Below are 25427 nucleotides of genomic sequence, written 5' to 3'. Positions count from 1 at the left end.
TGCACAGTGTTGAGATTTTTGTATTTATATTTTTTTCCTTTTTTTTTTCATACGTGCTTTATCTATCAAACATCCAAACTGTACAAGTGAGTTTCACCAGTAATCCATAAAGGCCAAAGGGGGGGGAAGATGGGGGCGGTGTCGCAACAGCAGAGACTAGCTCTCATGCAGCATTCCTCCCTGCTGGCAAAATGCACCCAGGGAGCTGGAATAGGATACTGCTGATCCAGATGCAGCCACAGCATTGCTGTGTGAAGTAGTGACAAGTCTGGCAACAAGTGATGCTAGTACATTTTAATTTCAATAGGATTGGCACGGGGGGCTGGGAAGGAGGTGAAGGAGATTAAATCAATATGGGAGTGAATTTTGTCAATATGGTGAGTCAGTATGGGTTAAAGGCTGTGTTAAGGATACGGCTCAAACTTTTGGCATAGAAGTACAGCGTTTAAGTGCTGGAGATGCAAGAAAGGGCTATAGGGGCAATAAGGGGGTAATGCCAGTTCTGTTCCAGGTACACACAAGGAAATAAATCTCCATAGTGCAACACGCTTGAGGTATCTCATGAAGTCCCCCAAATAGTAGCGTTTCAGGGTATGAGATCTCCCAATGACAAATACCTCTACTGAAGCACTGTCATTCTGCAACAGGCACCTCCAATAAAGTAACCACTATGCTGTTGAAACCTATGTACAGAAGATCAGGACTGGTCTCAAAGGTTACATCTTCAAATCCTTGCTTCAGACAAAGTGGCATGGACTGGCTCATGTTTATACTGCTTAGAAACAGCTCATGCTGCATTGAGTTGCAAGAAAAACATTTTAGTTCATTCTTTTCCCATTTCATTCTTTTTTTCTTTTTTTTTCCCCCACCAGGAAACACTATGGGAACATCAGCATCTGTCATTCAGTCTGCTGCATTATTTTATTTTTTAAGGCTCAGGTTGAAAAATCTGTTGCATGCACTGGGATAAGGATGGAAAGGCTAATTTAGATCTCTCATGTTTTTACAAACTGAAAAAGCTGCCAGGTTTTCACAATTATGCTAGTCCAACATGAAACTGTAGGATATTCTAAGTATAGTTTATTTTTTTACAAGGGAGGCTTTTAAAATATTTTAACACAGCAAATAAAGATTATAGACTAGAGGTCACTGGAAGTCAGCAAGTTTTTTTTCTTTTTTCTTTCCATCACACTTAGTACCACCAGGATTTGGTCTTGATGTATGAAAATGTATGATTTTGCTTGACAGTTACAGCAAATTGTACATTCTTCAAGTATGTATATGAGGAAGATGATTGATACCTTTTCCAAGTCAATGAACAGACAATACATGATGGATTTTCCTAGTGGTCCTTGCCAAAACTGCAGAAAGTGGGCTTTGCTTGCTATGCTGTTGGCTCGCCCTCAATGAAAAGAAGAGCTGTAGGTATTTTTGGGAACAGGGAAAGAAAGAGCACTTGCATTTAAATTGTATATTATGTATGTATGGCTACAGAAGACTGCAATCTAAATAAATACAAATGCAGGAGGGTTAACAGAATCCTTATTACTCACTTCTGTCTCCCTGTCTTTAATTAGCTGGCTCCCCTGTTTCTACTCCTGAAAAGGTTTTTGCAGGGAAGATGCAGTAGCCTGTTTTGCCATTTCACAGTCTCCTAGGAGGTATATTGAATTTTTGACTCAAAGGCAGTGGTTATGCTGAATAACTTCTGCCGCATGGCCCCCTTTATTGTTCTAACAAACTGGGGTTGACTGAAGTTTGTACACTTAAGACAAATGTAAGAATCTCAAATAAAAATACAGCAGGCTGACAGCAAGTTCTTGAGATGCTCCTTGCACTGGCTGGAGATATTATAGAAGTTAACTGTGCTACCAATGTAATGGAGTCGATTGTTTAAATTTATTACAGGACAATGAAGTCTTCCAAGTGGAACATTTCTACTGCATTGCACGTCCAGGACCGCATCAGGACTGTGTGCTGTTCTGTGATGACTTGTTAAGAATTCTGCAAGTGTGACAGATAGAGGCACCTCATATTTGAAGATTATTCTCTCAAGCAAACCTCCTTTTATCTTTGTCCCTCAGGATTTATTCCCTCTGTTATACTCTGACTGCTCCATCTCCACAGAGCTCCACAACATGGAATGTGGCTTTACCTGCTTTTTATGATGTTGGCATGAACTCAGAAGAGTAAGAAAGATATGAGTGGGTGTGCAAGAATGAGAGACAGAACAAGGTGCAAGTTTCCTACCTGTTTCAGGACTCCATTTAATCTGCCTTCTCCTCCAATGTTTGGTTTCTCCCAAAGGAGATTTCTTCTCCTTTCCTTCTCTTCCAGATGGCAGTTGGTTTAACTGCCTTCTGAATCACCTGCTGCAGGAGCCTCTCGCCTTTCTCTGACTACAGCACGTCAAGAGCAGTGACCAGCATACCTGGCTTGAGATTCCCAGGGGAAATCCCACAGACTATTCCTAAAGGGCCTGTGAAAAGTAAACGGAAAAACAAGTCTACCATCTGCAGGCTTAATCTACTACTGCGGGGTCTACACTGCCACTGGGAGTCTACAGATCCAGAATAAAAAGTTGGAAACTACTGACACGCAGATACATGCTGCTCTAGAAAAAAGCTATTCTTTGGGATTCCCTCCTTTGCCCTACGGAGTCACACAGACCATACTGATTAGGGGTCACAGGCATTTCCCAAAATCTCTGCCTTTTGGGAGTTAGCTGGACATTCTTCAAATGTGTGTACACACGGGCAGGGGCTGAGCAGGAGAGACAGGATACAGAAACTGCAGTTTGACTTGCGGGTAAGGGCAACAAAAGTTACATCTTTTCAGCGCATGTAAAAACCTTTCAACACTAACTGCTTGTTGCCTGTGGACCAAAATGGACAACTCTAGCTCACATAAATGGCTAAAATGCAAATGTATTAAGAGGGACCCACCAGAGCATGGCAAAGGCAGACAAAATACTGTGCAACCTTGCTGAAGAATTTAAATCACAGATTGAAAGGCCTCCTACTAACCATAGTCTAGAGACCTCCTTGATTAGAGTATACCAATTATTTCAATCTGCAGAGAAATAAAAACACCAAATTCCCATTTGCTTGCTTGCTTGCTACCAGAGGTCCTGATTCAGTTACCTTCACATGTACACTGTACAGCCTTTCATGGTCTCTTTTCTTTATGTTAATAAACAAGTACCTCAAGTCTATTTAGAGGAGGTCAAATGCCTTTTTCCTTACAGGTAATTTGAAGAAGGAAAAAAAAAAAAAAAAAAAAAAAAGAGCCAGCATAGGACACAGTTCCTGCAGGGATCTTAATTAAAAAAACCAAATCCACAAACCACCACCAAACAAACACACACAAAACTAAAAAGAGAGAAGTGTTAAGACCTACTGTACCTTTTAGGGGTTTTGGTCTATCTCTTTCCTGCAGACAACTCAGGGTCTTTCTTCTCCAGCAGCCAGCCTAGATAGCTCTGGAATTCATTGCTTCAGTTACATCTCTCAATAATTTAAGAAGTTACCCCCTGTATGAGATAGTCACCCCTGAACCACCCTTCTTTACCTGTTTCTAGTTCCTTGTATTTTAGATTAAACTTTAGACCAATAGTATATCAATAAGCAGTGCTTCCTCACCCCTGAAGGATGTCTGAATGAGAGTAAGTTTATCTTCATTATGACCAGTGAAATATTGTCAATATCATATTTTTTCAGCCTAAAATTTAGTCATTGAGGAATTCACCTTTTCTACTGTACATTATCGCTTTCCATCCACAGCAGGGGATGCTTAGGTTGGAAAGCTCACTCTGACTATTAATCCTTTCAGGATTGAGAAAGCCTCCTTTATCTCATCTCATAATTGCTCTTTCCCAGTGAAAACAAAGCCATCACCCATAATCTTGCTTCAAATACATTACCTCTTTTGCTATAGGCTGTTCTCTAGGGTTTAAACAACCTTAAGGTAATAAGGTTATTTAAAGCGAGCTTCTCTTCTCCTTCCACACAATTCCCTTCACCATTAGTTCACATTCAGCATATACACATTGTGCAGTAAGAAACTGAGGAACAGCATAAAGATCCCTGAGCCAACACAGACTGGAGGTGGGTCAGTCCCTCAAAAACAACATAACTGCAGGACAACGTAACAGTTTGGCAACATCATCTATAGTGTTCGCTGAGCATCTTTCCACGTGGATTGTAGGCTGGACATTAGAAGAAGGTTGAGACACGTGTTTGAGGTGCCACATAATAAGCTGTGACTAACAGTTGGGCTGTGGTAACCAACGTTTGCATTAAACTTGTTCCTTGCAAATAAAAGGTAAAATTTAGCTTAAATACCTTTCCCTGCAGTTTGTGCTAATGTCACTTGGCATTTGCAGAGGGCTAAAAACAGATGGCAAGTTGCTGTGGGTCAGCTGATACATGCACCTGACCCTCTAGGAGCATTTTTCATACCATAAACCACATTCAGACCTACCTCAAGAACTTAAACATTTCCACTGCAAGTGCTATTCTGCTCATCCAACACCTCCTCTCCATGCACACATCCCTCTCTATGGGCTTACTTCTGGCTTTTTAATCCACTTTCCTTCATGCTACTGTTAAGCCTTGAACTACCTCCTACACTCCACATCTCAGTCATATTGTCATTTCTTCTACCTCTCTGTTCCTTTTATCCTGGCTGTCACCATCAGTGCTTGCACTAGTCTTTCAGTAACTCATGAGGGGGACCTATCACTATGCTAGTTTCCATGTAAAATTAACAGAATGCTAAATACTAATTAGTATTTCCATAGCATCCACAGGGAGTGATTCCCTCTGGCTTTCTGGAGTTAGTGAAGTCATGAACACTTTGTTGACTTGTAGCTTCTTCCTGCCTGGGCAGTTGTTGAAAAATCCCATTCTGGGATCAGGATTCCCTCTTCCCTCTTCTTTGCTAATGGCTCCCAACTCCTGACCTACACGGTTACAGCAAGCCACCTGTCATCAAAACACTAATATTATGTCTTCCTTCTCATTTTTATCTCATAGTTTTGCTTTGCCTTCTATTTTTCCTGCAGCATTGTTTATGTTGCTTAGTGGCAAAAGGAAAAAAAAAAACAATTAAAGCCAGTAGTTTGTTTCATGAGACACCAGGCATTCACCTACAGCCCCAACAGGAACTAAAGGTGATTTCATGATTTCTTGCAGACAGCAGAAAGGACCAACTAGAAACAGAGCACAGGCACCTGTGAGGGGGTTCTCACCAATACTTTATAGCACACTGGCTACATCAGGGACAATGTGGTTCAAGCTCATTTAAGACCTTCACGATATTCACTTGGAACAAGCCAAGAATCCAAAGCTCCTCAGAAAGAGTATGAGCTAGGCAGTTCAGCATCCTATGAAGCCCCTCCTCTTCTTAGCAGGAAGAGGATTATTGCTGTTCCAAGTGTCCTTCCTTAGACTGTTGCAGGTCCTGGTAGAGATGACAACTTTTTGGTTAGATACTGGTATGTTTGAGTTGAGAGTTACTTTTATATGATTTAATTTTCATCCTTCATTGTCAAGGCAAAGGTATGACTATTGAAAAAAGAATGACCATGAAGCAGAGATGCCTTTTGAATTTACATACAGAATTAGAAACATTTTTGAGCTTCTGGCATGCTCTATACCAGGCATTGAGATGACAGAACTCCCAGCACAATCTCTGAGTATTTACCTGAGGGTGGAAAACGACCGAGTGGTAAGAAAGTGGAGTTTCCTTAAACTCTTACCTTCAGTCTATCTTTTAGCAAGTCTGTATTTGAAGAAACCTACATCTCCCAGAATGTAATTTACACACAAAGGAACCTCGTATCCCCGCACCCTCAAGATAAATAAGTGGCTAAATTGAAATACTGAATATTGTAAGGCCTTGTTCATTCAATTACTTTTTTCTCCAACATTACCCTGCAGACCTTAATGATTAACTACTTAAACATACTCTTTCAGAAAAGCAATTTCTTAGCTGCTAAGAAGTCAGAGTGAGATCCAGAACCACGGCAAAACACATCTGGTGTTTGTTTCAAAGAAGGAGAGTTGCACAGGCGTTTTTGCAGAACAAAACAAAAGCTGTTTTACTTAAGAAGGAAAGCTGCTGTGCTGGTCTAACATTTTTCTTAACACATGTCAGATTACGTTTCTGTGTATGTACATCACCTTTTGTACAGCTTGGATGAAACCTGAAACTTGTAGGGCCTGGAAATCTGAATAAATCACTCAATAACAGTTTGAAAATACTGAGGACATCTTGACCAAACCCAGTTTTAACATTACCTTCAGTTTTTAAGCTCTGTTCTCTGTTTGCACAGTGCCTAGTTCAGCAGGGTCCTGTCGTGACTAGGGGTCCTAAGTTCTACAGCAATATAAATAATAAATAAAAAATAATACATAGTGTATGATCAATAATACCTACTTTATACCCTGTTTTTCAAAGACACACTGCACCCCAGCAAATACTTGAAAAATATGGTAACAAAGTTACCAAAAGTTGCAAGACAAATGCAATTTGTTTGATGCAAATATTTAACCTTAAGGTTCAAGTGGCTGGGAAACTTATTAATGGTATTGCTTCACCAGCACTGAAACGAACACAGACCAGAGAGATGTAACTGGTTCATGCACAGCCTTGGGAGTCTAGCAGAAACTGGGAGGAAACATTTGTGTAGAAGCCGAGGCAGTGAATCCATTAAGAGCTTCTCATCTCCACTATATTTTCATGCTAAAGGGGACTATGTATGGGAAGAGAATTCCAGTGGTTTGGTTTTTTTTTGTGTTGGCCTTTTCACTTGGAAAAACAAATAAAAGGAAACAGATAAGGTAGACAAATTGTAGTGAAACATTTCATATATCCCCTATGGCTATCTCATTTTTCCCAAATGACTGCTGCATGAAATTAAAAAATTAAAGACTGGGATTTGAGAACAAAATTATAAATTAAAAAGGAGACATTTAAAAGAGAATTTCCTAAGGGTTTCATTCCTTCCCTACTCTGCAGCAAGGAGAGCAAAAATACAATCCAAAAGAGGAGAGAAGAAGTCAGAGGGGATTAGAAAGTCCAGTCTTTCAGCCTGTCTCCCATTTTGCTAATTTTTACAGTAGGTTACTTAAGAAGCAGTAGATGTTCCAATAGAAAGCAGGCAGCAGCAAACACAGGCATTTTCTCTTCCTTCCAACGAGGTCTGTGCAATCTCAGTCTCTTGCTCCGGGAAGGAGAGGTTTTCCTTCCCACACTTGTTACTGCCTTCCAGTGTGGAAGAGGGGAGAAACGTCTGCCAGAGATTGGGGTCTGGCATTTCAGAGCCTCCCCTCCCTCTGCTGGGCTAAAAGGAACTCAAGTATTCCAGTGCAACCTCATATACAAATTTATACTGTTCCTGAAAAAGAGAATAGAAATCGGTGGCATTAGAATACAGGTAAATTCTTCAGAGCCTCATTCTACAAGCTGCCAAAAAACCCTCCTCCCTCTTTCTTATACTGTTTGGCAGGACCAGGCAAACATTGATTCCATTTCTACGGGATCTTGAACAAGCATTACTAAAAGTAATTAATATTATCGTCAATGGAAGAGAAGGACACTCAGAGAGACAGCCGCAGTATGGGCTATTCATTATTTGCCTCATGGCCTCATTGCACGCATTGCTTTTGAGGAAAGAATTCAGTGTGATCGATTGAGATGATTGAATTCAGGACAGTTTAATCTCTTGGGTTGCAGGGAGCAAGGCCTGGGGTTCTGACTGTTCTCCCTTCCTGGTTTCAAGGCATGTCACAGCATTAAGCACTGGGCTGTACACATGCACAGGAGGACAAATCCCACCCCCTCCCCACAGCCATGGTGACAGCTACTTGGTGTTTAGCCTCCTGGAGGCAGCTGGGCATGGGAGAGCTGGGCATGGCAGCTGGGCCAGGGCAGCTGTTCCCCTTCTGCTCAATGAGAGAAGCAGTGGGACCAGAGGATTCATTGCACATGCCAAAACTGGACTGATGTTAATTCTGATGGCTTCATGTTATGATTTGTTTTGATTCATACTGAGCTAAGCCATGAACTTTTTCCACCTATCCTAAAGTCCCCCTGCTTACACTGGGTGAGGTAAGGTGCAGGAAAAGCAACTTACCAGTGACTCCACCATGTTGGATTTGTTATTTCGTAATGTTTTCACTATGTGGAACACATCAATGATATTTTGCTGTTGAATCATTTCACACACGCTGCAGATGGCACAGAAGGTACCGCTGCGTCCCCCACCATTCCTGGGTACAGAAAAAAAGAGGCAACAGGAGAAGGTAGGTAAGGCTGAGGGAACGGAGGAGATCACTGCTTACACAGCACCTCACACACCACATATACTAAGAAAGGGCTAAGCTGATCCCTGGCAGTGGTGGATGGGGAAGCCACAGGGACTGCAGAGCTGCTCCTCACTGCTTAGGGGCTCGCAGCAGCTCTGTGGTCAGAGCTGGACACGCGGCAGTGCTGCTTCACTTGTGTCTGTGCTCCAGTCGTGAGACCTACCGACACAACTGAAAGTAGCAGAGTTTTTTCAGCTACTTCTCACCACAATCAGTAAAATCTCTGGGCCAGGATGCTATAATGTAATACAATATTCAACTTGAAGTGTATTACAAATGTAATTTAACTTCATTTTCCCCAGCTGAAGCCTGGCAAACCACCAAATTTCCATACCCATGATCAGTGCTCTTCAGACAGCATTTTGTGAGGTTACAGGCATTTTCCAGTCCTACTTACAGGCAGTGGACAACAGTCCGTCCATCTCTCCCATCATACTGTTCCTGCCACTTCTCCAACCTTCTGACCACCTTCAGGAGGGAGCGTTTGGAAGGAGGGGTGTCCCTGTATGCCGGCCAGCCAATGTACTGCAGGTGCTGAACTATGCGATATCCATCCTGAGGCTAAAACAAAGAGCATTTCCAAGATGCTAAATGGAATGGGGCAGGAAACAGAGAGGGTAACACAGGGGGCCGGGTTATATGGCATCTTTCCCTCTGGATCTGATATCATCAATGTTGATGATCCCTCCACTCCGGATACCTGATACAGTGGGGAAACAAGGGCTTTTTGGTAATCTGGGTAACACCTCAGATATTACAGAGCCCGGCAGAAACCAGGTGCATAGGATCCCTTGTTTTGTTTCCAGCAGAGAATAAAATCTCACCAAACTGTACGAATAGATCAAAAAGAGCAAGTGTGTCTTTCCTGGTTGCCTGTGCTGGAGACTGGTTGTGCCATAAGAAGTAAAGGCAAAGAAGGCCCTCAGATAATCTCTGGGGACTGTGGCAGGAAAGGATCCTCATAAAGATTTTAGCAGCAGCCATTGCTGTTGAACGTAGATGGGTGCAGAGAGCTGTGAGTTCACAGCATCCACCCTGCCAGCTATGCATTTATGAGCCAGCTTCATCCTGAGAGTCACAGAGCCTTAGTCTTACTAGCTATATGACTTCAAGACTGCCCCTGGTCCAGAGGCAGTTGACCTTCATAGGAAGGTGAATATCTAACTGATTTATCAATTTGTGTAGTTGAACCACAAGGTTCACTCTGCAACGCCACGACTGAACTGCCGCACAGGCTCTGACCATACAACCAGAGACTGATGTGTTAAACAGCATAGAAATGTAATCTGTGGAGCCTGTTTCCATTTCTGATTAGAAAAAAATAAAAAAAAAGGAACAAAAAAGGAGACATAACCAATCTGGGAAACAGCTAATGAGAGAAAAATCCTCTACTGAAACCCTTTCCTGCAGCCCTGAAGTTGCATTGCCAGGGTCCAGTGTGCAGATAAACTTTGTTTCTATCATTTCAGCTGTCCTGGGGCTGAGGGATACGGACAAAGAGTTGCTTACAGAAATGACAGTTGTTTATTTATAGAAAAAACAGTGGCAACTGGGAATCCCAGTCTAGCCAGTAAACGTTGCATCTGTCTTCAGAGACACTGCATAGCAGTTGACAGATGGAGACCTGCTGACACTATCCCAGTTTATTTCCTATGATACTGATGGTTTTATATTGGCTACTAAGTGATTAATTGTTCTCAAATATACACAGAAAAATGCTTTCCATTTAAATACAGATTTTCAGCTCACATCATCCACTTTCTACTTTCAGCCAAGTCTTTTACCAATACAGACTGATGCAATTAAATGTTAATTAAAGGAAGTAGCTACTAAATTCCGCAGTGGAATTTTGTTCCTAGGTGAGAGATTCCGCGTCTCTAAACCACAAGTCTTCGTTCTGCCTCTTCCTCATGCCAAAATATATTTTTGAGAATAAATAGGGAATCTGGTATTTCACTGATCTTACCCTGGCCATGTTGCAGATCCGGAATATCCGGTTGATGATATCTTCATCAATGTCTGCTGAAACAAACTCTACTTGAATTGGGCCATAACAACAGGACGTCTTCTCTGGCCAGTACTGCATACAGAGCTGGAGAAAATGCCAAAAGAAACATAAGGCATCTTAACTATTAACAAGGAAATGCATGTTCAGTCTTCTTTCCTTTCAAATGTATAAGCAGCTCAAAATCCATAACCAATCTTGTATTACATGTATTTTCTCAGAGAAGACCTCCTTCTAGCTCAGTAAAAGTTTTTTATATCATGAATATGAAGAAATGTATTTTAGAACTTTGCCCCCCCCCCCCCCCCTTTTTTTTTGTATGAACACAATTTGTAACTAGTTGAATTCTGGGGTGTAAACGTGTAGAAAAGGTGGCTGAAAAATGAAGCTTCTCTAGGGGTATAGATTTAAAATGAACATTAAAAGATTAGTGTCTGTAGGTGAATTTCATAGGAACCAGATAGGCTTGGTGTTAATACGGAAACAGTACATGCACCAAGAAAATTAACTTTAATTCAAGTGAAGTGGAACTTCTTTTTTTCTGTAAGATGAACTTTTTAGCTTTCTGACTTTACCAGTCAGCAAGGGAGGGAGAATGAGTTTGCTCCGAGAGCCACGAGAGCAACTCCAATTTCAGGGTGAACCACAGCTGAATCTCTGAAGTTTGTGAAGCAGGTTGGAAGTTTTTTTTCTTATGCTGATGTTACTGAATTGAAAGTACAAAAAAATTCCTATCCACACAAATTACAGTCTAAGTATTTCAAATCCATCTGGAAATAGATCATGGAGAGAAAATATTTTGCATGAGATCTCATTAGCAGTTTCTGCTGAGATTGTATTTCTTTCTGTTTTTTTCTTCCTATTTTCAAGTGTAACTTTTTAGAAGTTTTGAAACCCCCAGATGCTCATTTGAACTTGATCTCAAGCTTTTCAAGTTCAATCATTGCTAGTAATAACGTCAAGTGTGTGCATGCTACTGCATTAATTCTGTACTCCTTTTATTCCTTCGATCATATGGGATTGAAATTGGGTGGGATATTCATGCAATCTTATGCATCTTTGCCCTTGTTAGTTTTTCACGATTAAGCAAGCCAGCCAAGACCACATAAGCAAGTCTTCCTTTGAAGGTTGTCTTTACTCTTCATTCAGACTTTCAAGCAGTCTACAGATCTCCTCTCAAAGCATCTGTCCAATAGGCAAGGAGATTCGAGCTGAGCAGGTGCTTTAGGAAACAACCTCAAAGTGCATTGGAAAGAAGAAAAACATTAAACCTTTCCTTAATATTGAAAATCTGCTTTTCGTAAAGCATGTCTGTGAATGGCCATCTATCCAAACGTATATGTATATACAGTCCTTAAAATTGTCTGTTACGTTCTCTGACCTCCACATGGTTTTATTTGCACCTTTTCCCTGCATAGGGGATTAAAGGTTCACTTACCTATTTATTTTAACTCTTTTCCTCTTTACAGTTCAGGCACAGTTTTTACATAAGCAATTTTTGTATTTGTGTTATACTCACGGAGATGAATAACACACCCTGCTCATGCACACAAATACGGTATCTGCAGGCAACTGTACACCAACGGTTTCGTAGTGCTTACAGTACAGCACTTGGATTAGGCAATGATGAACAGCTAGATAATTACAACGTTGTCATAAAATGACAGTGCAAGTACAACATTGTGAAGTTTCCTTTTCAGAAACCTCACTTTCACAACTGATCTGCTGGAGGGTAGGAAGGCTCTACAGAGGGATCTGGACAGGCTGGATCAATGGGCTGAGGCCAATCGTATGAGGTTGAACAAGGCCAAGTGCCGGGTCCTGCACTTTGGTCACAGCAACCCCATGCAGCGCTACAGCCTTGGGGAAGAGTGGCTGGAAAGCTGCCCGGCAGAGAAAGACCTGGGGGTGCTGGTTGGCAGCCGGCTGAATATGAGCCAGCAGTGTGCCCAGGTGGCCAAGAAGGCCAACGGCATCCTGGCCTGCATCAGAAATAGTGTGGCCAGCAGGAGCAGGGAGGTGGTTGTTCCCCTGTACTGGGCACTGGTGAGGCCGCACCTCGAGTCCTGTGTTCAGTTTTGGGCCCCTCACTACAGGAAAGACACTGAGGTGCTGGAGCGTGTTCAGAGGAGGGCAACCAAGCTGGTGAGGGGCCTGGAGCACGAGTCTTATGAGGAGCGGCTGAGGGAGCTGGGGCTGTTGAGTCTGGAGAAAAGGAGGCTGAGGGGAGACCTTATCGCTCCCTACAACTACCTGAAGGGGGGTTGTAGCAAGGTGGGGGTCGGTCTCTGCTCCCAAGTAACAAGTGATAGGACAAGAGGAAATGGCCTGAAGTCGTGCCAGGGGAGGTTTAGATTGGATATTTGGAAAAATTAGTTCACTGAAAGAGTTGTCAAGCATTGGAACAGGCTGTCCAGGGAAGTGGTTGAGTCACCATCCCTGGAGGTATTTAAAAGACATGTAGATGTGGTGCTTAGGGACATGGTTTAGTGGTGGACTTGGCAGTGTTAGGTTTACAGTTGGACTTGATGATCTTGAGGGTCTTTTCCAACCTAAATGATTCTATGATATTAAACTGCCACACCTTGCCTTGAAAACTCATACAATACAAACATGAAAATTATCCTTAACTTCCCATGCTAGCTGGGGGTTTTTGGCATTGGCTGCAGAGTCAAGCTAGGTGACACCATGCTAGAGTACCTGCCAAAGTGACTTTATGCATTGCCAAATCTCCTTTTTTGTGCCTACAGACTACCACATAAAAACAAAACTTTGCTAGGTAAAAAAAAAAGCAGGTAAAGTCTTGTGCAGAAAGATAGTCACAAGAATAACACTGGCTAAGGCTGATAAGTTTGTGGTTTCCAAGAATGAAGTGTGAGAAAGTGTGTCATTTTCATAAAAAGCTGTGTTTGTCTTAAAAGTGTCAGGAAAAAAAGGAAAAGATGAAATTTGCCTCTGGATTCAATGCCAAGACGTAGAATCAAGCAGGGTAAGTTGGACATGAGGCAGCAAACGCACGGGACCTCCAGCTCCTCGCACAGTGGTGGGACTCTGTGGGTCACCAAGAGAGCCCACTTCTGAGCAGAGCTCTTATTGTGGCTAGAAATGAAATCCCATAGCATTCACACTGAAGGGAGATCCCCTCAATGAATGGGGTGACTGGCTTCTCCATTAGCATCAAAAAAAAGAGACCACTAATCTCATTGCCTTCAAGTGTGGTAAGATTTTGAAGACACAGAAGAGACAAATGAAAAATTAATCCATGAAGTACCAACTACTTGAGGGTTCCTCTCCTCTTATTTAACAAGTGCTGTAATGGGCGAATTAGCCATGCCAAACGTACTCTTCACACAAATTGCATGATTACACCTTTTTGAAAGCTGTTATCTTCTGCCACTCATCAGCAAGGTGGCTGGAAATGCTAGTACAGGAGGAACTCCAACGGCTCCTCCCTGGCAAGCTCAACTCCTGAAAATAATGGTGTGTTTAGTAGCCAAGAAACCAACTTACATATGACACTAGAAAGAAAAAAAAACAAAAAAACCCCACAGCACAATGTGCTTCTCCAGAAACTGTGCGAACCACACTTCTCGGTATTACAGAATTGCATTGGAAATCTCAGGGGAAAGATCCTCCGAATGATTTCAGCATCTCTCATGGTTTTATTCTTCTGGAAATGCCATGTGAACAGGCAAGCATGAAGCACACTGGGGTTGTGGTAGGGAACATTTTCCTGAACCAAAGACAGACAAAAAATATGAAAGCAAAGAGAGCAGGTTTGGTAGGAAGATTTAGGCCCACAAACACAACATATTTAGATATCCCTTTTAATTGCAGTAAGAATTTGCTGTCTTAGAAGGAGCCAAGCATGTGGACTTACTCTTCATTATACCGCAAAACACCTATTACTTTCCAGTTCCACTTCATTTATTTATTGGGGTGGGGAGGGGGGGCCACAAGAAAATGGCAGCAGAAATGCTCTTAAAACCATCTGGATTTGAGAAGAAAGTTACGTGACGGAAATTATGAAAAATCACTTACCTGTGCTGCATCCATCTCATTCAGCATCACGACAGAGGAGCAGTTATAATCAAATACCAGCCTCCAGAAGTCTGCTATGGTGTTGGGCAAAGGGTGTTGGGTTACAATAAAGGCAGCAGGTTGCTTGTGGCTCTAACAAAAGAATAAGATTAGTTAAAAAAAAAATTCAATCAACTTTTATTCAAACGAATATTATACCCGGGAGGCTATGGCTAGGCAATCTGAGCCATTTAACCAGATTATACAAATCACATATCCTTCTCCTTGTTATCGCTTTGCAATGAATGAATGTCTCATAATGGGATTCTTTTGCTCCCAATGAAGACATTTCATTAAAGAAGTGTCACAAGAGCAGAGATTACCCAAATCAATTATTTATATTTTGAGACTCAGCAAATAATACTAATTCTACTATTACTACTACTACTACTAACAGTAATATTAGTAATTGGAAAGAAAACAGCTGGAAGCAAATGCTATCCTTTTTACTGCAATGGACTCTAGAAACTACAGAAGGGATTAGCCCCCCATCTGCTATCGCTCCCTGGTGATGTAGTGCTACAGAGGTGGCACATTTGGATCGCAGCCATCCTTTAAGAGCTTGTGGGGCAATATTCAGAGCCTGCGATGCTGGCATTTAATTTCTGATGCTATTCTTTCACCTCAAAAAAGCCCTCTGACCTCAATCTCCCTAACCACGAAGGGGAGGAACTCCTAACCTTTGCGGGGTTGTGTTAATGAATGTTTGCAAGGCACTTTGAGATGAAAGGGTACAAGCTCAAAACTTTATCGCTTTCCAACCGTGGTAGGCAATGCTTAGATGAGCCTACAAACTGCACAGTCCTTTGTGCTGTACCTCTGTGAAGCTGACTTGAATTAAAAGGCACAATATTTCTGGGTTAAAAAAACCCCACCAACTAAACAGATTAAGATTTTGGATTTAAAGTAAAGAAATAAATAAAACCCCAAGGCAGTTGTGGGGGCTTGCTGTTTCTCCCCCATATGAGTCAGATGTGGGTGGAAGTGCTGAGCAGACGATGCTGGGAGGCAGAGAAGGTGCTGTGCACACTCTGCACCAGCTTGCAGGGTGGCTGCACCATGCTTCTGAGTGTGCATGTGTGAGAAGGGTCATGGGCCATGAAGTAGAAAGAAGGAAAAGGAAATGATTTATTGGGAAATTATAAGTCTGGAATGGATTTTTCTTTCTTGCTACTCTGTATTTCAAACCTAGGAGCACCAGTATGGGTCAAAAGCTATGTAGTACCAGACCAACAGTGGCAACAGACTGGTAAATAAAATAGTGAATCTTACCTCTTAACTAGAGTTAAGAACGTAATGTTTCTGCTAGGTTTCTTCACTGTGCACCAATACAGCAGATTGCATAATTGGCTAAGCTGCTGGCTGAAGTTAAGATGTGTTTGTGGGTTTTGCCACTAGGACAAAAAAGAAACATGCCCCACCTGTTTTCTTTGCTACAGGTGAGGAACCAGGTTCGCTGTCCTAATTTAAAGGGAAGATGACACAGAGATGTTAATTAGTCATGTAAGGGAACATGTGTAGGATCTTGGGGGAATGATGATGACAGGGACATGACATGGACTCATGTCTTTCTCCAAGCCCCATGCATTAAATGCAAACCTATAGCCACTTCTGTATGGCTTGACTCAGAGATGTGGCTAAAGTCTCTTTGTGTAAGGATTATGTTCAATTGTTTTAGGGGAAGGTGAGGGATGGTATTTCTCCTTTCTTCTTAACAAACCATTTTGCAGCTGCAAACATGGCTTTCCAATGATTCTCATAGGAAAAATCCTAAGGTCTCTTTACTTGAAAGGGACAGAGGACTTGAAAAGGAAAGGTCATGAATCTCAAAATCTGCTGGGGGAGAATTCCTCCTTTCTGTGGTCAACAGTAGCCCTTTGGCTGTAATCCCTAAAGCTAACGCAAGGCAGAAGAGGCTGGTTTTTAATGCTCTGCAGTCAACAGACTGAGATGGTCTCCAGCACAGTTTTAGCTAGGAGGCCAGACTGAGTGCTTCACCCCCTGAGGGAGGGTTCAAATGGTGTTCTGTGTCTAAGGTTAATTTTGGTGAACACAGTCCAGATTGCCTTCCTGGATCAACTCATGCTTCTAAACTCAGGCTGTAACCCATTCTAGGAGTACCATCACCCCTTCCTGCTCTACCGCTTCTTCCATCACAGCTTTCATGTAATACACAGAGCAAGCTGCAAGTCAAATAAGGTTTGGAGAGAAGTTTAAAAAAAGAGATAAACATGAAAAATCTGTAAATAAAATGATCAGCACTGGGACTGTGTTGTCAAGTGTTCCCCAGCACATGCCTGTCTTCACACAATGAAAGAATTAATGATAGTTCAAGGCAATATGGGATAGATGATCTCTTGTAAGCACCCATGCCCAAGACTGCAGACCTGAAGCTACTGGAAAAGACAAACAATTTGCAAGGTCTGTCCTCAGCAGGAATGCCTATGAAAACGTGGGATTTTGGCTGTTCCCCTCTGATTATTTGGTGGTTTTTTTCCAAAAGCTGCTGATTCCTCTATGGAAGGATAAAGGAGAGCCAGAGAACATCATAGTGGCTGAATTTCAATGACGGATGAAAAATTCCCTCGTACAAAAACTTTAATTAGCAGGAATTTTGTGGGGAAGGATACAAGTATTAGCAAAGTGATTTGAGGTAATGAAGGCTGAAATGTGCAAACACATTCGCAGTCCCAAAGAAACCAGAGGAGAATTGATTCTGCTTCTGCAGATTTGCCAAAGCACAAAACACACTTTAAAGAAAAAAAAAAGTTTCCTTAGGCATATTTGCAATGAAAACATCACAATCTTTCTGAAAAGAATCTAAAATTATTTCTATGACCATTTGACTTAACCTCTTAAATGCAGTAGTATCGCTGTTCCCCAGAGACTAAAAGAACACACAAAATGAAAAAAGACCAACCCCAACATTCCTAGGGAAAAAATCATGACATTTCACCCTGGATCATATTTACACATACTCCAACTGCAATAATTAGTGGCTCTAAAGACATTTCTGTCCAAAGGCAGTTAGGCACCACAGCAAAAAGAAACCATCAACATAATTCACCCTATACAAATGACCCATGCTGTGAGATTCTAGCCTATAAACAAAGCAAGGGAAAATGCCTTCGCACAGTTTCATATCAACTTAACTCATGTCCTTCAGCCTTAAAGAATTTTGCACATCTGATCCCTGGACTCCCACATTCTTAACTGCATAAGTTCAAATCAATCACTTGCTCCACACTGCAAACTATTCTTTTCAAAGAGCTGACCTGGCAGTTCCTGGCAAACATTTCTCTTCCAAGTTATACAACAACCAATGTAGGGGAAGAGCTGTCCCACCACTTCTTTGTCCATCTGCCTTTCTACGATACAACCTCAGACTGCATGCTCATGAACTTCCTTGTCAAAAATTTTCCACTAATGTGAGGCAGAACTACAACGGTAGTGGGATAATTATAGTCTAGGTGACACATTTCTGTCACCTTTGCCCAGCTGGGAGATGTCAGCCCCAGAAACTGCAGGTAAAAAAGTTTTTTTGCCTTGGATCCTTTTCTCCCAGAAAAGCATCTTGAGAATGAATAAAGTCGATGCAAACTAGGATCGATGGGGACAGTGCAGTACTGCTTACATCCATGAGTGCAGCATTGATGTAGTTACTTGATTCACCATCCACAGAGATGAGGAAAGGCAGGCACCGGTCCAAGGGCAACACATCCATGCAGCGGTTCTTGTCATGGTTCCTTGGCAAAAGACCGATGCTGCAGTCTTCTGGCCGAACACGCGGTGTCACAATATTGAGAGTCTGTGAAGGGGGGGAAGAATGGGAAGAAAGAAACAGGCTGAGTGTCTTTGAATTTACTTCCAAGAAGGATGCCATCTGCACAACACGTTTATTTTAAAGGTACTTAGACTAGCAGATCTTTGGGATGCCAAAGAATGAAAAAGAAGGAGCACTGAGGAGCTTGTTGCTGTTGCAATACGTTGCATTTTGCACATCACTCTGAGGTGCTGTTCCGAAAACCGTAAGCTCCAGCAAAAATTGAGGGGACTATACACCTTCCAACAATTTCCAGCTCTAAAACTCCACAGCAGTTAGGTAACATTTCTGTTCTTTCCTGGAGGTTGGAAATAGCTGTCACAGGTACAAGTTGCAGCTTTGACCTGGTCATGGAGTGAAACCTCCTTGTGTTTCTACCATCCCCAGGGTGGAAGTATATTCTCCCTCTTCAAGTGGATCCTGTGCAGAAGTACCCCAAGCATTCACCTGGCTCACCCAGCACGTCAGAGTGGTTTTAAATCCTCTGGTAATTCCTCAATCTATTGATTCATCTTAACAATGCATATAAAAACCTGAGAGAAAATGTTGGCTTGTTGGCGTTTTTTTTAACAGGAAGGTCTATTTGTTTCATTTATTATTTAGATTGCTGCTTTCCTTTTGGAGTGACATATAGGATGCTTCACTTATATAGTCATACCTTATCTTTGGGGTCTTGCTGTCAGTCTTTTACTGTTATCTGTCTTTCCCACAGCTTGACAAACTCTGTTTCTTTAAATCTAATTTTCTTTTTTGTTATCCATTGTGGAGGCCTCCTGACAAACCAGTCGAGGTTGGTCAGCAGGGATCAAAAACAGCAAATCAAAGTGAACACATCTTAACACTTGTTGCTTAAGTCATGGTAGATCAGTGGCTATCTGATGTCATTCTACTTTCACTTGTTATGTGTCCTGCTCCTCAGCAAAGCCCATGCAGTCATACAGTGAACTCCTCTGCAGCCATCAGAGGAACACACAATATTTAGGGGCTAAAAATTCTTACACAGAGCTTGACTTCTGCCACAGAGAGGTTATAAATGGAGAAAAGAGGAGGGTCAAACAATCCTAGATAAAGGAATGTGTCAAAGTATAAAATTTGCAATAATATACTTGCTCTAAATTATGCAGGTTCTGCATGAAAGTCCCTTTGTCTAGAGATGGAAAGCAGGCAGTCTGGCTGGGGAAGCAACATGAAATCTCAGATCTCTGACAGTGCAGATAATTAGGCAGGTGACTTGTTAGTGATTTACTCCTGTCTATTTTTTGCCCTTCCCCTCTTTCTCTTGTTTTTTTGTACATATTCAGATTACAAAAACACTCCAGAACAAGCTTTTGCATGTTCAGACAACATGTAGTGCATGAGAAATACATCCAGCCTTACCTGAGGGCCACTGGGACCTAAATAACACAAATTGCACCAACAGATCTATAGTTAGATCAACTGGTTCATAAAGATTGTAGCAAAAGATACCATCTTTTGCATTAAATCCAGACAATTAGGGCTGAAGAATGCTGTGAGCCAAAATCCTGTAAAAACAAATTCTACAACTAGACAGAGAACGCACCTCTTATGCAAAGTACAGTGGAGCATTTCCTTCTCACAGGAGCTGCCAGCCCCTGGGAGCTCAAAAGAACAAGCACACAGACAGCAAATCTCGTCTCATATCATGACAAAATAAGCCCAGCAAGTGGTGACTTTTTTTTTAATAGCATAACAGCATTTGATGAAGTTAGGCTTTGGCTCCTTCATGCCAAACGTCCAGAACCAGATGTGGTTTTACAGATCTGATATCGCTTGATAAAACCATATCTTTTTTTAATTGAACTGTCATCAGTTGGGATCCACATTCTTTATCTCACTAAACCAACCCTGATGATTCCGTGTAAGGTTTCAGATAAAAACCACACATTCTCCCTTTGCACAGAGAGGGAGGAAAAGAGGCATCTGACTCAGACTGGGGCTCCCAAAAGACATTCTCTTACTGCAAAAGATACTTTGCTGGGAAAGGGGGTGGGCACTTCCGACAATTAAAGGAATCTCCACCTTTTTACTGCTAAGAAGAACGGCCTCTTAACAAACAGCAGAGGTCTCCTCCTCTTTCCTAACTCATCTTGCCCAGATTTCCCACAATATTAAGTTTTTCCATACATCGGTGTTAGCTGAAAATCCTAAAGGGATTTACAGATGCATGGGGAATAAGACTGGAAAGCTTAGTTCAGTGTTCTGCAGGGTGAGTTCTCTACTGTGCGAGAGGCTCATGTGTCTCAAGCCCATTTATTAGGGTGGGATAAGCAATGGTGATAGCAAAAGGCAGAGTGGTCCTCATTTCATCGCTTGCCCCAGGCAAACGCCAGCACTTGTGAATTTTACTATACATCATTTCAGTTCTCACCACCAGGTACTTGGCAAAACATACATAGTGAACTGAGGGATTCACTTCATTGAAAATTAGTAATAGAGAAAGTAATGCTCACTAAGCTTACTTTCTCCTTTGTATGGAAGGACGTCAACAAGTTGATTGTCAAGACTTGGAAGCAGCATATGAACCATGAGAATGGATAATAAGGGACCTTGAGGCATAGATGTTTCTGCATAAATTACAGAGGAAAATGAACAACAGAATATTTGTTTAAATGAGAAGTATGACATTATCTCCAAAAATTAGTATCCTTGCTCTACTGAAGTGATGGGGAATTTTTTCCTTGCTGAAGGCTGAAAAGTTCATGCTCAAAAGCAAATCTCTGCTTGATCCAGTAGTAAAACAACAAAAATTAGCTGAAATCAGACCTTGGCTTGTGTCCCCCTTCTCCACTCTGTTGGAAATCATAAAATAGCACACAGAAATTGATTAAACACCTTCAATACACCAACTGCAATGACTGAGACACATGAAATTACCTGAAACTCATCTTTTATCTGGCTGGAATTGGTCTGTGGATCTAGTCTGCTGATGTTGTAATATATGGATCTGAACTCACAAACTGGAATGGCCGTGTTGCCACAGAGACATGCCTCCAAAATGGCATCATGGACAAATACATACTGCTCCTGCACAGGGGAGGGGATAAGATATTAAAATCATATTTTCAATGCAGTTCATGAAAAATCACAGGGTTGTGGGGTTTTTTCTTAAATCAAGCCCAATATGCATATTTGGCTCCATTTCGTGTAGAGACAAATTACAGAGTGTGTTACATGACAGCTTTGTGAGCATATTTCATCCATCATTGAACATGAGGTCTCATGTATTCATTTCAAATTTACAAGTAAAATGGGAAGTCACCACTCTCAGGAATGCTAGGACAAAATGGGGGTGGGCTGAGGAGGAAATCAGGGTGTGAAGCTTTTCTGTTCACAACCACGAGGCAATGGTCAGAAATGGATTGTGCTCTGCACCTATGACAACACCAGCAGAAACAATTGTAATAACAGGTCTGCTCCATCTGTCTCTTCAAAACTCCTGGACTCCTGGTATTCTGGGTAAAGTTCTTTCCCTGAACTAAATATGAGAATTCCAACAAAGTTAAAAGTCCTTCTCTGTTCCAGGTTATTGTCCTGTCCCTCAGGAGGGGAAGGCATTGAAGCACATAGGAAAAACTTGTGTAGCAAGATAAGGGTTCCACAGAAGTTTGTGCAGCTGCTAGATGCTACGTGATGGAGCAGCTTGCTTAATCAGCACCCAAAGCCTGAATCAAAAATGTTTCATTTGTTTAGTTTGCAGTTGATATAAACTAGGTACTACTCGAGTCTGCAGTATACCTATGAATGAGTCATGAGAGGATTCAGGAGCTAGCTTTTTTCTACTGTGAGAATAAAATTAATCAGCAATACTAAGACCTTAGCTTCAAGGTTTGCCCTCCTGTCTTGGAGGCCCTGAGTAGCTGCCAGTGAATGTGATTTGGTGCACATCTGGTCATGTTTAGCCACTGAAAGTTCTGTATAATCACATCACAGAGGAAGCAAGTGTTGACTTAATGAATTGCTGGGCTCCTGTTGAGCAGAGAAGCTGACAGAAAAGCAGTACTTCGTAAGAGGAGACCTGCTGGCACCTACCTCCGTCTGGACCAGATTGACCCTTTGGGATCGCAGCTCTCGCACACAGTTAAATATATCTACCACGCCTTCGTTCTCTGCCATGTCAAGCATGATGTCGATGGCAATAAAGCACCCTGTTCTCCCAGCCCCAGCGCTAAAAAAAGAAACAACAATGAGGGTCTGCATGATCAAGGGACCATGGAGGGGCAGGGCTTTATGGAGGAGAAAATCACTGTATCACAGACCCAGCTGTCTTCTCTTCGAAATGGGTTGAGTTTTATGTGTAGCTAAATTAGCTTAGGATTTAAGAGATTGAGGTAAAATAATATTTCTTGAAAGTGAAATGGACCCAAGTACAGGAAAAAAAGCTTTGTGTTCCTGAACATCAACAAAAAAATTACTCTGTGAAAAAATGGTTATGATTTTACAGGTCAGTTCACCTGCACACCTCTCATCACACAGGATGTGCGAAAGCAGCCTGCAGGTTGCAAATAGACACAAGTCCAGAAATTTTCTTCCATGGGACTCTTTAAAAGGCATGCACATGTTTACTCAAGTGGGCATAATGAAACGGGCTCAAGTCCTCCACCTCAAACATTTCCCTTTTCAATCTGGAGGAGTTTGGGTCCTGAGGAGGGTGATTTCAAGTTGTGGATTGTAAAATTATAGAGAAAGGAGCTCAAGGCTATTCAAGACCTTCAGTTTAGAACACCCTGCTGCTTGCAAGAATTAGACCATCTTCTGCAAAACTGTGTTGTCATTGTGTCCTCCTTCCCTCCTGGGAAATCATCCAAGCTGTTTAGGTGTGAAGGATAGAGAGAGGAGAACATCTCTTCACATTACTCTGAAGGAAGAAGGAAAACTCAGCTCAAATCAGGGAGACTTCAGTTCCATGAAAACTCCAGCAGAGCTGAACGCAAGGAGATATGAATGACCATAAATTAATGGACCAGATTAATCAACTGCTGAATAGAGAGAAGATATTTTTCATTTGCAGAATTTTAATGAATAAGTGGCATTTCCTCTCTCTTTATCTCTCAGCTTTTCAGAATTTTAACAAATAGTTATAACATTTCTATATTTAGAGGATCCTGGCACTTCATAAATATCGAACAGTGATATTATCCAGCCAGGCATCAGTAGGGAGAATTTGGTAATTACCACTTAAAGCAAGTCATTAAAATTCAAAAGCAGATAAATAACAGAGAGGAAATGGCATTTATTCATTAAAATGTGAAGGATGAAAAATTTCTCCTTGCTTTCTTGGTGACAATGAATCAGGTTCAGACTCCTTGCAGGGCCAGACCCATGTCATGGCACCAAAGTAGCAAATTCAGGCCCTGTGCTCTGAATGAATTCCCTTCTGTCAGCTCCTCAGGCTTTAGCTGTATTTTATTATAAAACTGATTCACTGCTTGCTAAAAGAACTCAACAAAGCAAAACACCCCCCCAACCCAAAACTGTTTTAAAAAAGTAAGATTTAATTGATTTTCCTTTTTAAAGTGGTTGTTGGATATATTCTCTCTCTCTTTCTGGTCACGCAGCATGGCACTTAGAGGTAATTGCCTGTGGACTGACTAGGGGTGAGATTTTGGGATAGCCAGCTCTGCTTCCTAGCCTTGTGCTCCAGCCACGTCTCCTTTATGGAACTTGTGCCCTGACCTGTGGCCTGAGCACTGCAGAAGTAGCTGCTACAAACCCAAACTCTGTTTTTGTAGCAATGTCTTTCCTTGCATTTGAAGCCATCTGACTGATGCCAGTCTATGTGTGTGTCTGCTTTCCCACTGCCAGCAGTATGCCTGATCACACCTCAAACTGTTAGTTCTTCATGTCAGGGACACACTCCTACATATTCATACAGTGCCTTGCAGAGTAGAGCTTTAAGCTCCGTTGGAAGAAAAGAGTGCAGAAGAGCCTTCTCTGGTAACAGCAGCAGCTAGGGAGTTAGCAAGCACATGATTCAATAGTCTCCATTTTCACAGCTGTAAACCAAGCAGCAAGGTTTCCTCAGGCATTCCCCTTTTATTTCCTGGCTGGAAGGCACGGGGCAGGTTTTCAGTCTGACATTCCCATTCCAGCTCCTGGGCTTTGAAGAGGCCAAGATGTACAACAGCTGGCATCCAGACCCAGGAAGACAGACTGACATTTCAGAGAAGACTGTTGATGCTGGTACAAAGCTGAACTGCAGTGCATGTAGGTACAGAAAAGCAAAGTTGCTTTAAAATTCCCTGTCTTTTTGTAGGCATTGTCCCTTCTGCCACGTGAGGTTTGTTGTAGATAATGACTGGAATGGCCGTCCCAGATATTTACCTTTTTCCCAGTTCTGCTATGAGCATCTAAGAGAGTACAGGCCACCAGAGAGTCTTCTACATTCAAATGGCCCTCTCTGACTTATTTATATCATCTCCAATTCATGCCAGCTAAGCTCCAGAGCTGCCACTTCAGAAAAGAAAACCAAATTCTACTTTGTTTCCTGGTGAGGCCCACAAATTATACTCTTAAGCAAAACGTAGTTGATGGTTGCCAGATGAAAAGGAAAAAGGAAAAAAGCTGAAAAAGCTGATGAGGAAAGGCTCAAAGAGCTTGCGTACCTGCAGTGCACAACAATGGGTCCTGCTTCTGGGGGATTGAGAAACTTCACTTGACGAACAAAGCCAAGGAGGCCGGTGGCATAGCAAGGAACCCCGTGGTCTGGCCAGCTGGTGAAGTGGAACTGACGAATCTCTCGGATCTCATGGTAGCCTTTCTGAGGAGACAATACAGCCTCTATTTTTCTTCCATCAGACTGCAGTCAGCATGTTCTGATCACTGCTCCTGTCCCTCATGCAGGGGACTGAACAAGCGCCACTTTGCACTCCAAGATATTTGAAGCTGAACTCCAAGTACAAATGAAGCAGGCAACACACAACTAAGGACTACGAAGGTGAATGCCAGCTCCCAATTCAAACCTGTGGTCTTAAGAGTTCAAACCCAGCTGATTAGGAACTTTACAGGGTGACTTCAGCCCCAGCACACCATGGCTGCATTTATACAGCCTCCTTTGGCGTTACTGCTATAAACCACCAAGAAGTCACTCTTAGATCCTTTTTGAGGTGTTGAAGCAACAGCTTGGGGA

The 25427-nt window shown here is 42.1% G+C and overlaps 1 protein-coding gene across 1 annotated transcript in view; it reads right to left on the bottom strand.

Annotated features, from left to right (window-relative positions):
* Positions 1 to 6789: 6789 nt before the first annotated feature.
* Positions 6790 to 25427, bottom strand: part of PTPRT (protein tyrosine phosphatase, receptor type, T) — a 350042-nt gene continuing 331404 nt past the window's right edge. The window contains exons 22-30 of the mRNA XM_010584069.1: positions 24904 to 25058; positions 22331 to 22466; positions 21176 to 21325; positions 18092 to 18265; positions 14419 to 14550; positions 10339 to 10464; positions 8770 to 8933; positions 8141 to 8276; positions 6790 to 7402 (exon numbers count right to left, since the gene is read on the bottom strand). Of these exons, the coding sequence (XP_010582371.1) occupies positions 7349 to 7402; positions 8141 to 8276; positions 8770 to 8933; positions 10339 to 10464; positions 14419 to 14550; positions 18092 to 18265; positions 21176 to 21325; positions 22331 to 22466; positions 24904 to 25058 (1227 nt within the window). The 3' untranslated portion in view covers positions 6790 to 7348. The remainder of the gene's footprint in view (positions 7403 to 8140; positions 8277 to 8769; positions 8934 to 10338; positions 10465 to 14418; positions 14551 to 18091; positions 18266 to 21175; positions 21326 to 22330; positions 22467 to 24903; positions 25059 to 25427) is intronic.

Source organism: Haliaeetus leucocephalus, unplaced genomic scaffold (assembly GCF_000737465.1).
Source record: "Haliaeetus leucocephalus isolate CR32 unplaced genomic scaffold, Haliaeetus_leucocephalus-4.0 Scaffold933, whole genome shotgun sequence".
Lineage (NCBI taxonomy): Eukaryota > Metazoa > Chordata > Aves > Accipitriformes > Accipitridae > Haliaeetus > Haliaeetus leucocephalus.
Note: the sequence above shows the minus strand (reverse complement) of the source record. Positions and strands in the feature narration are given on the sequence as shown.